Source organism: Haliotis cracherodii, unplaced genomic scaffold, assembly GCF_022045235.1.
Source record: "Haliotis cracherodii isolate W230 unplaced genomic scaffold, xgHalCrac1.p SCAF_1, whole genome shotgun sequence".
NCBI classification, from domain to species: Eukaryota; Metazoa; Mollusca; class Gastropoda; order Lepetellida; family Haliotidae; genus Haliotis; species Haliotis cracherodii.
This window is the reverse complement of record NW_027266264.1, coordinates 43,118,827-43,134,167: the sequence shown is the minus strand read 5'-3', so window position 1 is coordinate 43,134,167 and position 15,341 is coordinate 43,118,827. Positions and strand designations below refer to the sequence as shown.

General features: G+C 38.1%; 1 protein-coding gene across 1 annotated transcript in view; it reads left to right on the top strand.

The window, feature by feature from the left end:
• Positions 1-15,341, top strand: part of LOC139478127 (ras-specific guanine nucleotide-releasing factor 2-like) — a 969,963-nt gene that overhangs the window by 288,819 nt on the left and 665,803 nt on the right. The window contains exon 15 of the mRNA XM_071260456.1: positions 11,315-11,390. Within this exon, the coding sequence (XP_071116557.1) occupies positions 11,315-11,390 (76 nt within the window). The remainder of the gene's footprint in view (positions 1-11,314; positions 11,391-15,341) is intronic.

Genomic DNA, 15,341 nt, shown 5'->3' with positions numbered 1-15,341 from the left:
GGTCAGCCTCATGAACTTCATGAGTTGTGAAAATATCAAACCTTTTCTTTATCAATCCTTGGCAACATGATAAGATACCTTAGTCGCTGCAGCTAGTTTTAGTATTGCTCCTTTACCTTTCCAATATCCATGTGGGCTATGGTAAATTTTATCCATTATTAATTAATATAAATGTTCATTTAGTACAACGAACCATTTTAGATAAATGTTTACATAAGTGTATAACAATGGGCAATTACAAGCCAAAGTACTTGTACACTGAGGCAAAATTATCAAATGGCAAGAATTACAACATATATATCTCATCATGGATGTCAAGCCATCCAAATATGGTTATCAATTGTTTCTTTCCAATTGAGAAGAAGAGTATACCATCTGGTGTCCTAGAATAATGAAACTTAGCAGAAATGTTGAATATATATATATTCAAAATAATGATATGCATGAGTATATATATCAGAGAATATTTTCATTACAATTTGATTTAAAGGTTTCCTTGATATAGGATGGCATCTTAATACATGACAATCCAATGATCATCATCACATAATTTACCACACACATGGAAGCATTTTAAGTGCCTGCGCCTGGTCCAGAGTGGGGTGTCACCATACACCCCTCGTCTACTACTTCTTTTTCTTTCAGAAAACAGCAGTAAAGAAGGGGAATATTATTACTAAGCAACTTTTATCAATGTTTCACCAACAATTGAATGTTCACTGCTGCTCAATTATGGAGAACACATACAAATCACTGTTGATGGTTTTAATAAGCACCCCATTTCTTTGTCTTTTTCCTGAGCACCTGAGCTGCTTATTACAGTGAATACAGTACTTGTTTCCACCATTGTTAACACCCCAGTTTGTTTAAGAGGTTTGAATTCAATTGTCAATATGGTCCCCACAGGAACCCTATTGGAAAATGTATTTGTGGTTGTTACTCGGTCATTTTGTTTTCAAAATGTAATGAAATATTGGTATGTGTTTCATTAGTAGTGAGGCTAAATATTTATGTTCTGTTACTTTCAATAGCTTAAATTTTGTCCTTATTATTACCATGCTCTTATATTTCTTTCAAAATGCATAATTGGCTTTGTAAACTTCTCTGAAATTGAGGAGCTGAACTTCCACATGTATGTTTCTCCTTATGATGACATCATATTCACTTCACATGATCAGGTATTTGTGTTTTTCTAGTCCTCCGTATTGATGCAGAAAATGTTTTAATATCAGTGCTGTCGACAATGTTTGTTAATGGCTATCTTTGTTGACATTATACAAAGTTGACAACATATCTATTAGCTACCTTGCCATGGCACTATTTCAAAGTTTTTCAGAAGGATTTGGTATTATTCATATGGTGGTAAGATTTATTGGTGAGAATATAAAAAAGTAGATAAATATTATTCAGCAATGTTGTTCCCAATCGACTTTGAAAAACAGCGTCCACACCATCTTCAAAAATCTTACAGAGATACATTCACATTTAGTCTTCAAAACATTATTACTACTTATGTGGATGTTTTATATCATGTTCATAACCTATGAGAAGGCTTTCACACAGTCTCTGCAAACGTCCAGGGTTAATTCTGAGCATGCTGCCACACTGTCTGTAGAACTTAACAGAGATCCTTCTGCATAGTGTTCACAATGATTTATTACATTTTAATACCAGAGATGATGTGGAATCAACTCCACAATCACAGTTCATGTGTAATAGGAATACTAACATTAATACTCATATTAATATTGATACTACTACTGACTTTATTACCATGATTAATACATGTAAAATAGAAAAAAACACAAGATGCTCTAAAAGAAAGAAATGTCTGTCAATGTATGTATGCACTGTGACTCCAAGCCACTGAAATACATTAACTTCTACATGTAGTGTGGATATTTTATTGCAGAACAGATCCCCTGTGCAGGCTTGTCAAAATAGCCTACTAATGAAGATCAGGTGGTGACAAGGTGTGATTGAGCCAGCACTGTCACTATACCTCCATGACATGGACCCGAGAAGATCCGGGGTAGAATAGGTCTTCAGCAACCCATGCTTGCCGTAAAAGGTGACTATGCTTGTCGTGAGAGGTGACTAACAGGATCGTGTGGTCAGGCTCGCTATTTGGTGGATGCATGTCATTGTATCCCAATTGCGTGGAACGATGCTCATGATGACAATCACTGGATTGTCTGGTCCAGACTCGATTATTTACAGACCACCAACATATAGCTGGAATATTGCTGAGTGCGACGTTAAACAACAAACAAACAAACATAGAGTATTGTGCAGGCAAATAACCACTGGTTGGCTTCTTGACTGTCAATTGTTCCACAGATGTTAAAAAATGAAATTTATCCCCCATTTGTAAAACGGAACAGTTGTCCCTTAGTTGTTCAGCAATTGTTTAACAGTTGTTTGCCAACTTCTAATAACTGTATGACAAGTTCATGCCATGGACCACAAAGCACCAGAGTGCTACCCCACACCCACGGCTTGCCTATGTATTGAAAAGAAACGTTGACCTGTGGAGATAACATCCTTCTACTAGCTAAACAAGTGCCAGGGCATGCAATAAATTGTCAAACAGCTTGATTGTCGCAGAAGAAAGGGAAGTTTTTGTTTGCTCGTTGCTTGCTGGGATTCTGATCTTCATTTTCCAACCCTAAGAATGTCATTTGTGTAGTGGGTCCCATGGTCTTGTTGTGGTCAAAAGGGACCCCAAGCTGTTCCAGTGGCTACTTCTTCGGCACCAGACCTATTGGGGATACTAGGAGGTTGTCCAGGGGGGTGTCCTTGAAGGGGCCCTCCATCCTGCCAAGGTCAACTTCCTTTTGTAGGTTTTGTTTGACGTAGCCTGCCATGTCTTGGTGCATGGCTGATCACAAGTTTTGTGCAAGGCGACTTGTGTGGCTACCCTGGAACTCAAGCTTAAAACCAAAACTAAAACCTACCCATTAGTAATTTGCGTCTCTGTAATTGACCATAGCATATTGGTGAAACCAGGGTGCCATTTCATTGAGATCCATGGGGGAAGGGGCCTTTGAATTTACCTTTCTTGGCGACTGGTTTGCTGTCAGGGAAAGGTTGGTTGGGCTTGTATGAGGTCTGTTGGGCCCCATTCCCTTGAAAGCAGGTCCTAGAGCTGTGGGAATTTTTGCCACAATTACCATATTTGTTAACGTACTTAAAGCTGTGCCTGCTACAACCAAATTTATTAAAATCCCAGCATACCTTACTGGCATGTCCCCCTGTGTCATTGCGCCCCATCTCCCTGACTCGGGTTGTCGTACCGGCTGTGTGAGCATGTACTTCAGCCACAACTCTCCGTCAGTGTTGTCCCAACAGCTTGAGGAGTCCCTCAACATGCTGTGTCGGAATTGTTGGTGGAAGGTGGACCAGGTATCCCCCCCTGAATCGAAGCGTCGCTGTCCTAATGGTTTCCATGTGGGATAGCAACCCCTGCATTGTGCGTACCTCAGAGTGCCTACTGACATATATATACATGAAAATATGGAAAGTTGAAGTCCAGCTTGCCAGGGACGGGTCACGTCAGAACGACCTTTCGCGAACATTGAACTCCCACTGAAATGACTAACAAGAAGTTGACATCAACCAATTAGAAAGCAGCTTTCTCAAGCTTTAGGGCACCTGTTGCAATCTGGCGACTTGCATTTCTGACTATGCTTTAAAAATATGTTGACACAATTCTCAATTAAAGTTTTAAAAACTGAACAAACAAACATTCCGGTCTTATATATGGTTGCGATTGTATGACAGTGCTTCCCACGTACTGTGCAACGCCTCCACCGTTCAAATGTTTCTCCCACGGAAACGAGAGATATATGATAATTTTGAGGGAATCAGTCGTACGGGCCGTAACTGTTGTTCAGAATACCCAGTGTTAACGTTTTCAAGGTTACATGATTAGAAAACACCTTCTGACTGTCACTTTCATAATCTTGTAAGCAACGCTCTGATTGGTCGGATGAAAGGTCGTTCTGACGTGACCCTGGTGTGATGTCCTCAGATCTTTGTGTAGCGGTAGCGAGAACTAAGACAACTGCAGCTGAACGGCGACAGGCGTTCCTCAGATTGTCGGCTCAAGTGCCTATGGCCTTCACCAACCGTCTCATGCATTCCATGTATCGACGTTGCACGGCAGTCATCAATGCACATGACGGACACACAAGATACTGACTTGTGATGCTTGTGTTAACTTTAAGAACATTTGACACTTTCATTTCAACCTTGATGATTAGTTTTGCCAAGTTTCATCTTTTCAATATGTCTCAAAGTATGTTTACAGTGTTTTGACAAATAATGTTTCTCATATATCTATCCATGGTGATGTTTCTTTTGCGGTTCAGTATATATTCTGCGGTGCAGCAGCTACGTTAACCTCCTGACATTCAAAGGTTTTCTGGGGATCCACTTGTGTATCAGAGATTCAAGAGACAATTCCAATTAAAAATTTAAGATAATTCTGATTCAGTTGATGAGAAGATGAGCTACTTGGAACAATTTATCACTGGGGAAGCTCTCAAAATTGTTGAGGGAGCTAGTCTTTTGGATGCAAGGTGAGGTTATAGAGCCGCTTGGATGGAGTTGGAAGAATAGTATCGCAATGAGGAGGTTGTGGCTTCTGCTTTAGTGAAATGTGCACCCAGTTGGCCCCAAATCAAGATAGACAATCCAACATCTATTGATGAGTATGCTAATTTCTTAAAGTTTGAATGCTGTAAGTACAATCACTGCTGTCAAAATCATTGAATATCCTGATAATCTAAGAAGTTAGTCATGAAATTGCCCTATTTCTACCATGAAAAGTGGAGAAATCTTGTCCTCAAAAGTTGAGATTCTGGACGATTGGTAGATTTTCGGTACCTTGTCAAGCGTGAGGCTAAGAAAGCTTGAAAAGTGAAGGAAAGAGTAACATCGCCAGTCCATTCTTCATGTTGATTGAAATACAGGAGTGAAAGTCAGTGAAAGTCAGTGCCTGTGCTGGACTTTCCAGCATTCGTGGTACCTATAAGGAGGCCGGTAACTATGAAAGCACTCTTGCTATCATACCTGTTAAAATAGCCTGTAGAAATGGCATTACAGATGAGACAACATATGCCTTTTTAGGTCCAGGGAGCACTGTCAATGTGCTCAGAAACCCTGATCCGGCTTTGATGTAGTGTGAAGAAGATGAAAATCACCACTGACACAATGGGACAGCCGCACACGTCTGTAGTTCAAGCAGTAGATGGCCTCCAAGTTTATGAGTTGAAGAATGTGATATCCTTACCAACCATATACTCCAGGGAGCATATACCAGTATCCAACAAGGAAAAAACCTACGTCTTTGGATGTGGCCTCATCTAGCTGACATCAGGGTTGCGTTCTATGGAATGTCTTGCGAATACAAAAAACAGATGAAGGAAGTAGTTTACCATCTATGAGAACAGAGATTGCTTTAAGAATGCAGAAGAAGTGAGTGGTCTTGACATAATGGTGAAAGAAAGTATGAACTTTGATTTTCCAGAGATAAAAATTGATGACAAAAAAGAAATGTCCCAAGAAGATAAAGAGTTCATCAGTGTGGTATCAAATCCCATTAACAAGCAAGATCACTATGATATAAAGTTACCATTCAAAACCGATGATGTTGTAATGCATGGCAACTCAGAACAAGCATTGCAAAGGCTAAATGGTCAAAAAAGAAAAAGTTAACCAAACACTAAAAAAGGTTTTCATTAAAGATATACTTGACAAAGGGTACACTGAGTAGGTACCAGTCAGTGAAATTCAATGTCCCCCAGGCAAGATGTGGTACATTCCACATCATGGAGTGGTCTTCGATTGCACAGCTAGCTACCAGTGTGTTTCTCTGAATAGTATGTTACTGCAAGGTCCAAACCTCATAAGCAACTTAATTGGAACACTGATGTGATTCTGCCAAGAAAGCATTGCTGTGATGGAAGATATACAAGCTATGTATTATCAAGTGAGAGTGCCAAGAAAAGACCCAGGAGCCACAAGTGTACAGAATGCTTGTCCACCTTTTTGGAGCTGTATCATCTTCAAGCTATGCTACCTTTGCCCTACAGCATGCAGATCATCAAATGAGTATGATCCTCACATCACAGACATGATAAAGGACAACTATGATGAGGATGATTGTCTTGCTTCTGTTCTGGATGAAACACAGGCTATTTGTGTCGTCAAAGAAGTCGCAGACTTATGTCACAGATGTGGAATTAAACTTACAAAGTGGATAAGCAATAGCCATGCTGTGATGAAAGCAATTCCTTCAGAAGAAAGCGCGAAAGATGTGAAACAACTGAACCTTGACTGTGAAAGTCTCAAAAGTGAAAGGGCCTTGGGAGTGTTTTGGTTTGTAGAATCTGACACACTTGGATTCCTAATCCAAAGTAAACCTAAACCAATAACGAAATGAGGTATCCTGTCGATGTTAGTTGTATGGGCTTAATAGCTCCATTTGGGCTCCAAGCCAAGCAGTTAATGCAGTGTTTTCAGATGAAACAATATGGATGGGATCAAGAAAGAGATGCTGTTTCACAAAGAAAGTGGCAACAATGGCAACAGAACTTACCCAGACTTGAGGAAATTCAGGTTCCACGATCTCACAAGCCAAAAGACTTTAGCAAGGTTGTATATGCCAGCTACTTCTTTTCTCCGATGCCAGTGATATTGGTTATTCTGTAGTGGCTTATCTCCGTCTCTTGAATGAACGTAATGAGGTGCATTGCGTCTTGGTTATGGCAAAGTCTAGTGTTGCCCCATGAAAGAAGATAACCATACATTGAATGGAACTTACAGCAGCTGGGCTTGCTGTACAACTGTCTGGAGTGAGCACTCAAGAGCTCTCACTCCAGACAGTTGTACAGAGCTCTGGAGTGATCACTAAAAGTGCCCTAAAAGGTGACTATGCTTGTCTTAAGAGACGACCTACGGGATCGGGTGGCCAGGCTTGCTGACTTGTTTGATGCATGTCATCAGACCTAATTGTGTGGATCGATGCTCATGATATCACTCATTGACCTATTATCAAATCACAGCTTGCAAAATGTGTCATTTGTCGTAAGTATCAAGCACCAGCTGGTCAGCAGAAAATGGCAGATCTTCCAATGTTGGTATTGACTACTTTAGTAGATTTCAAATAAAGCTTGGAAGAAAGAAATGGTATACTTTTCACCTGAATGGCTATTCATCTTGAAGTAGCTAGCTCTTTGGACACTTACTCATGCATAAATACCATCAGAAGGTTTATCGCCAGGCGTGGTCCACCAAAGGTTATCTGATTTGACAATGGCACCAATCTAGTTCGAAGTAAATGGGAGTTTCGTGACAGCACTCTCCAGCTTCAATCAATCCAAGTTAAGTTCAACATGGGTAAATGAAGGGATCCAATGGCGCTGATGAATGATGTATACTCTTCTGTGAAATCAAAGCCATTGTCAATGGAAGGTCCATTACAAATGTACCTTGATCTAACACCTCTAACACCAAGCCTTCTTTATTTGAGATCAAGAGAGATGATTCCCCCGGCACATTTTCGAAGGATGACATGTACTGCAAGCATCGGTGGAAACAGGTATAATATCTGGCAGATGTTTTCTGGAAAAGATGGAGCAGAGAATATCTTCACTTATTGCAAGAAAGACAAAAATGGAACACCACCAAGAAAGTTGGAAATATTGTACTTGTCATGGACAATAAACCGCATAATACATGGGCACTCGGTCGTGTTATTTAAGTGTTCAGGGACAAAAGAGATTTAGTGAGAACTGTGAAAGTTAAAACCACTACTTTTGAACTATTGCAACCAATCGACAAACTGTGTGTTATTAATAGTGACTGAAGGTGTACTGTGTAATGTGATAAATGACAAAACCACACCAAAAGAGACTAAAGAACATAAACTGTGTCTGATTGATGAAATGTTGCATTTTAGTTTAATTCAGGATGTTTGTTTGTATGTTATCTAGAAAAAGTGATTTATCTTAGTTTAGTTCATAAGAAAGATATATTTTGCCACCAAGGTACCAATTTTAGTAATAATTTCACTTACATTCTACAATTAGGAGGCCGGTGTGTAGTGGTAAAAAATTCACCCGTTTTCATTTTAGCTTCTGAAAGGGTATTTTAATTTTTTGTTTCTTTTAAGTTCCCAATTTGTAATATTACCATTTCGTTTAAAGTTCTAAAATTTGTTTTAACTGGTCTCATGTTACCCTTCCAAATATGTAACAAGGGGAGGTAAATGCTCTGGGGTCAGGTATTTAAAGCCATGTGGTCTGAGAAGGCACATGTCCAAGTCACCAAGTCAAAATTTATGGTCTAAAACAATAGTAAGCCAGTTTCATACCAAGCCCCATGCACTTTCTGGTAAATGCAGTGTTACATATATTGTGTTAAACTTTGAGTAATTTCTCTGGTGTATAGAACTGATAATTGTTTCACCATATGTGTGTTAGTTCACCTGTTGCAGCTCACCTTACCAAACTTGCCCATCAAGTTCAAATGTCAGCCAAGTTCTCTCTTTAAGTTAATTATTGTTTGAAACTAATAGACATTTAATTGTTTGTTTTTGTTAAGCACTGAGACAGCTTCTCATCTGTTTCAATCAATCTGTCTTGCATAAAAGATCTTAAAGAAAATACAGAAGAAGAATGAAAGAAACCAGAATAAAGACTTAAAGGGGCACTGATCTAACGCAATTCCCCGGGACTGGTTGTTGCTTTTGTTATTGTTTTTTCCCGGTGAGTACCCGGATGTATAGCAGAAATCTAGACTAGTTCGCGACCTCTGCTGCGCCTTTCGTAAGCGCATTAGTCACTTTTATGGATACCGGTAGTAATAAGGGCGTATGGTCACATTGATCAACAAAATGAAATACAGTTTTCGAGATAATAAGGAAATGTAGGTATCTTTGTGGGTAGCATCGGTAATGGTGACGAAGTTTGGATAAGTCACTTGCTTGGTAATTTTGCGTTTTTCGTTTACACTATTTTTACATGCAACACAAAGTAAATATTTCACCTGAGCATTGCTTTTTTTATAGTGTGTATATTTTGTTACTGTCAAAATGTGTAACATATTTATTAAACGTCCAAATATTTTACAAAGTGACTGAAAAACATTTCCATCTGTATTATTATGATAACAAATTCGAAACATTTTGATGTTTAATGTCATCACCAAGAGACTGAAAATGTTACGTTGAAAAGAACATTTCTATGTTGTTTGGCTTCTAATCCTACATAATAATCTGTTGTGATGTTTGTAGGCCCTTTTGATCGTCTTAATCAATCTGGACAGATTTTTTAGTCAGAATGGCTGAAATATTTACACATTTTATAAATTGCCTGAGAGAATCACATTTTACAAATTGACGGTAATATATACACGCTTACATAGGAAAAGACCTGTGAAAACAACGTCTATCGCGCATTGAAGAATTTCCCAACCAAGGCGTAGAGAAACAAGAACGAATCGGTTCAAATGAAGGAAAACAAAATGCAAATACCATAATTACAACCTACCAAATTTATGTGTATAAATTTTTAGGCAGCTTCCTTGTTCGAGGAATGTATCCGTGAATATCCACACAAAGGAACAATATCCCACACGTCTGCAGCTGTACAAAGAAACTTATTCGATGTCACGTGTCTCTGTAACAAACAAATATTTTAAAAGATATATATCGTTTCCGGATATTATAACCCGTGTTCGTTTCTCAACTGATCACTTGGATTGTTTCAGGTGTTTCACATAGGTGTCAAGTCTCAAGGGTCGGCTGAGAAAGCCCACGTGACAACTATTTTCATAACGTTCACGGTTCCTAAAAAATCCATTGAGTGATAGAAAACAATGATCAATCAATCAACGTATTATCAGTTAACCCTTTGAACAAAGTATGTTGTTTTTACATCGGCACTTCACGCCATGATATGAGTGTATTCCCTTTGTTTTAGTAAACCTAGACATGTAAACACTCACTTTTGACATATCCACTGTGCAAGATAACAGTGATTAATCAATCAACGTATTTTCTGTTAATCCTTTGATGACTAGGAACGATCCGTTGATTTACAAAAAAAAGTAAATGAACTGATCATTCATCTCTGGCTGGGCTGCCACGTGCATATTACATAACACACATTTCACCTCACTTCAAGCCTGTATTTAGATTGAATAATTACCCCAAACACAATAACTGCCAAATGGGAACCTTTATCAGGTAATCTAAGTGGTGCTACCACTAATTGTACCTGTAATTAATTCATTAACTGAGCATCAAGTGAATGACGACAAATACACAAGTGTAGGGTTAGACGAGAAAACGTGGATGACAACAAGGGAGTAGTAATCGTATTATCGACGTAATCCGAAATCCGAAAATGCTTTCACTGCATGGATACTTTTTTTTATATTAAACTATAACCATCTGGGATATTTCCAAATTACGACATCTGATGAGCTCTGCTGTTCCCTTTGTCTGTTTGTTTAGGCTGAAGAAATTAATTAACATGCGCCCTTTGTCGAAATCTTTATAGATCACAGTTAACCAATCAGTGTTTATGCAAAAGTGCGTAAAACAAACATTGTCTCCAGCCTCCAAGTTTATTTAGCTGTCCTTGCAGATGGTAGCCCAGTCTCTGGTCACGCTCAGTTGCGTTGCGGTACTCACGGGGGGAAAAAACAATAACAAAGGCAACAACCAGTCCGGGGAATTGCGTTAGATCAGTGCCCCTTTAAGATCACAAGAGACTTGGTTATTACATGCATAAGGCAACGCTGTATTTTATTATAGGCTCGCCAGCCAAGCGATATCATTGCTTCCAACAATGCAGACTTTCACAATAAAGCAACGCTGTATTGTTAAAGGCCTTCCAGCCAAGCGATATCATTGCATCCAACAATGCACTTTCACAATAAAGCAACGCTGTATTATAAGGGCCCTCCAGCCAAGCAATATCACTGCATCCAACAATGCACTTTCCTGCGAGGTGTTACAATCGTTGTAATACTTCCTGCGAGGTGTTACAATTGTAATACCTCCTACGAGGTGTTACCACATTTTCCAAAACTCCATATCGAGTTTATAAATGTGTGAGAAAAGAGATACCTGTAACATATTCAAGTCACATGATACTTTAGGTCTTGGAGACTCTCATTGATGTTTAATGACCGCTATACTTGAATGACAGTGGTTGTATGTTGGTTAGATTTAGACTTAGATTAAGTAAACATGCATGATGCAATATGTTTTTGTGTTATCTTTAATATTTTATTGCAGGTCAGATCCAAAATTATTCAGAGACGATGTAGATATCAAGTTCAGCAGAACTCTAAATTCTTGTAAAGTACCTCAGGTTTGTATATACATTATATGATTGTTGTGTGTTAATACTGTATAAAGCTGCACTCTTTCTTTAAAGACTATCACCTCTAAAATGTTGCATGTTTTGATACAGATTATGCATCTTTCAGCATGTCAGTATTTTATGTTCGTCACACTTTATCTGTGTATATATTATGAAATGTCCATATTGTTTGCTAAAATCAGAAACATTATTTGGATTGCCATGGTGTTCCACTTGTATAGATAATTGTAACTGAAAACCTAGCTGTATCATCATCCATATACTCTTCACATGTTCAGCTTCTTCACCAGAACTTATGGTGTGGGTGTTCCTGGCCAAAAAGAGACTTGTGTTTCACTTTTGAAAACATCAAAATAAATATGGCTTGTAGCTTGCTCACTGAAAGTCAATTGGGCATATGTCATGGCATGATGTCCAATGTCCATTTTTCTTGTGCTACCATATTGACTGTTTACCAAAGTCACTGACCAACTTATAGACTGAAGTATAGTCTGTATTTGCACCACCTACTAAAACCGAACATTACACGACACTCCATATACTATTGTCTACATTACAGATATGTTTACAGAAAACGGCAGTGTAGAAGGGATTGCTAATTGCCTTGTAACTATCATAAAAAAGTTGTTATTCATTAATGTTTGCATTAAGTTCACTACAGTTCTCTCTCTGAAAATGAATTTATGTGTATGGTTTTGATAATACAGTGAATATGGTACTACATTATTTACATCTCCTCTGAAACTACAATCCATATGAGGCTGAAACATTGCGTGAAATTATGGTTCCACTAAAACTCTATCTCAGACTTTTGATCCGATGTTAAACATGACCTTTATGGCAGACATATTTAGAAACTGGCTACTAATCGGTTATCTGTCTTTGATATATTAATATGAGTAAGGTAAGTATGTGAATTTGGTGTCTGTGCAGTTGGAGTAGGGCCTAACATATATTTTCATATATGGTTACCATACAAAAAAAGCCTGACTTGGAAAGTAGTATAGGTAATGGGGGTTCTGGACCACTTCCACTGGAGCCGGATTTATTACATATACTGCTACTACAGGTGGAATTTTTTATGCCAAAATGACTATGCGATTCAACGATAGTCATGAGATTAAGTTAAATTGGCTCTAGCTCACCAATACCGGGGGCAATCATTGCTTTAGATGAGCCTAAATGGTAATAAAAATATTCTTCATTATTTTTATCAATAAAGCGATATTCAACATTTTTATTAAGTTCTTCGTTCATTTTACTAGTAGACCAGACTATACAACTACACTCTTCTTGTAAAATGATAAGAAACAATTGATAACCGTATTTGGTTTGTTTGACATCACTGATATAATAAAAACCTTGTGGTAATTCTCTCCATTTAATAGCTTTTTCGATCTCCATTATTATATATATTCATGTAAGCATTTGTCTAAATGTGATCAAACGATAGTAAGCAATCTATTTTTAATCTCCAACCAGTTCTTTGGTTTTGGCACGGAATAATTGACGCGCTTGTTGCCTCCCCTGTTCTATGAACTTTTTTTTCTCATCTTCGCTAATACCACTGGTCTTATTAGATTTTGATCGAATCTCCTGCTTCATTTCATTGTATTTGGTGAGTTCCGACAGCACTAAACGAAACTCATCCTCGGATATCTTACAATCGACCATTGCTGTCGAAATATGATCCTCAATGCTGTTCAACTTTGCTTCGGCGAGTATCCGAATACTATCGTGTTTTAATGCTTTCTTTTGCAACCTACGTAAAATGAATTTTATCGCTATTCCTGCCAGTCCTGAGACTCTGGCGGCTATTTCCATGCCGAGCACGATAGGCGCGCCGATTATAGTTGATAATAAACCAACACCTGCTACACCGAGTCCCATGCCAGCTGCTACAAGCGCGGTGTCAACTCCGTCCAGAGCATTCACAGCTCTGCGATACTTTTTATACAATCCAAGTCTCAACTCCCTATCCTTCTCTATTCGATGTTTTATGTTACTTATTTGATGTAATAGAAATCCATCAACAGTTTCCATCTTTTCAATTGCTTCATCGAGCGCTGGATATAAAGTCATAGTGTATGTTACGAATATATGATAGTCTTTAATTGGTCTTGCTTAAATGTTTTGAGAGTATACATCAACCTTATCAATTGTATATTATACGGCAAGAATATCTTAGAAAGAGAAATACTACCACTTTTAATAATTTGAACCCCCCCCATCCGATATGAATAATACTGCAACGTTGACGCTCGTGTTTCTTGAGCCATTTAATCGATAGACCATATTTCGAAGGCATCTACCCGTACATCTCTGAACAAGACTTCAATAATAAGGGTAGAAATATTAGGTATTGCACTCAAGTTAACTTTAATATCATCGAATTCAGCAACCAAATTTAAACTAACATTTTGGACTGCCAGACGACTATATAACATATGACCTGGTTTTTCTGGCAGGGGAGTGACTAACACACTTTTTCGTTTTGACGGGATATAAGCCGCGAGTACGATGCCACTATTTATTATCTTAGTTAAATTATGTCCCTTACCCATCATCACATAAGGTGGGGTAATGACTATATTCAGTAGCCACTTGAGGTTTGCTTCGACCACAGTCCATTTATTCTCACCGTTGCGAATAACATTGTACGGACTGTTTTTATGGAGTCTACTAACGTCGACATCGCTTAAATCTTCTTGATTTTCCGGGAATGTAACTTCTTTCCGCTTGTATACATTATCGTGTGAGTGTAAAGCGTATAACTTACCATTGTTACCAGGTTTATCTAATCCTTCTGTGTCTCCGAGATCGGAAAGCGCAATTGTATTACATTGTCTGAGGGTTCCAGGGCCTGATGAATCAACCATTATTTATAATATGCAGAGTTGAAGGACTTTCTTGTTGAATATTATCCGTCATGCTTGTTTGATCAAGATGGATGAACGACTCTTTATAGGGAACTAAATCAGGTAATTTAACCTCCTGATCTGGTAACTTGTGTATTGTGCCAACTAAGCGTGTAAATCCAAGTGTAGCTGATGGGTCCAATAAAATTATATTTGGTTTTTCATTGTCGAATTTCACTGTCGCCTCATTTTGTGAGACTAATTCCATTAGGCTTAAAAATTTCATCATTGAGTGAGCTTATGCTGTAATACCCATCAGGTATAGTAATGGATTTGCTAGTACCATATGCGGATAATAGCATTATCCTATTATTATCTTTTGCAGCATTTATTTTGGCCCACAGCGGGTAATACGTTACATCGCATAGAGCGACTTCGAGTTGTCCATCCGAGTTATAGATAGTACGAAGCAGTTGAATAGACTGACTATTTGTTATTCCCAGGAGTGTAACATACATATCAAATATACAATGATACTATATCATAACTTAAATATGGAATCAACCATTATTTATAATATGGAGTGTTGCACTTAAGTATCCTATATGTACAGGTTGGTGTTTTACATCTAATATAGAAATTTTGAGGTCTGAAATAATACCCCGCTTTAATTTTTTATATTGTAATGTTGAGAAAGATTCCGTTCTACCGCTATTGTATTTTTCATCTTTCACTGGAACATTTCTGAGTAGAGTTGAAGGACTTTCTTGTTGAATATTATCCGTCGTGCTTATTTGATCAAGATGGATACACAACTCTTTATAGGGAACTAAATCGGGTAAATTGAGTCCCTGATCTGATGTCTTGAGTACTGTTATTTCTCCTCTCCATCCAAGTGTGTATGCTAAGTTCTCGTAAAGCTTTACATCTTTTTTTCCAGCGTTTAAAATCAGTAACCCATTCGACTCATTTTGTGTGAGACTAATTCCATTAGGCTTAAAAAATTCATCATTGAGTGAGCATACGCTGTAATACCCATCAGGTATAATGTATTTTTTACCATTTATTTCTGTTGGTCCAC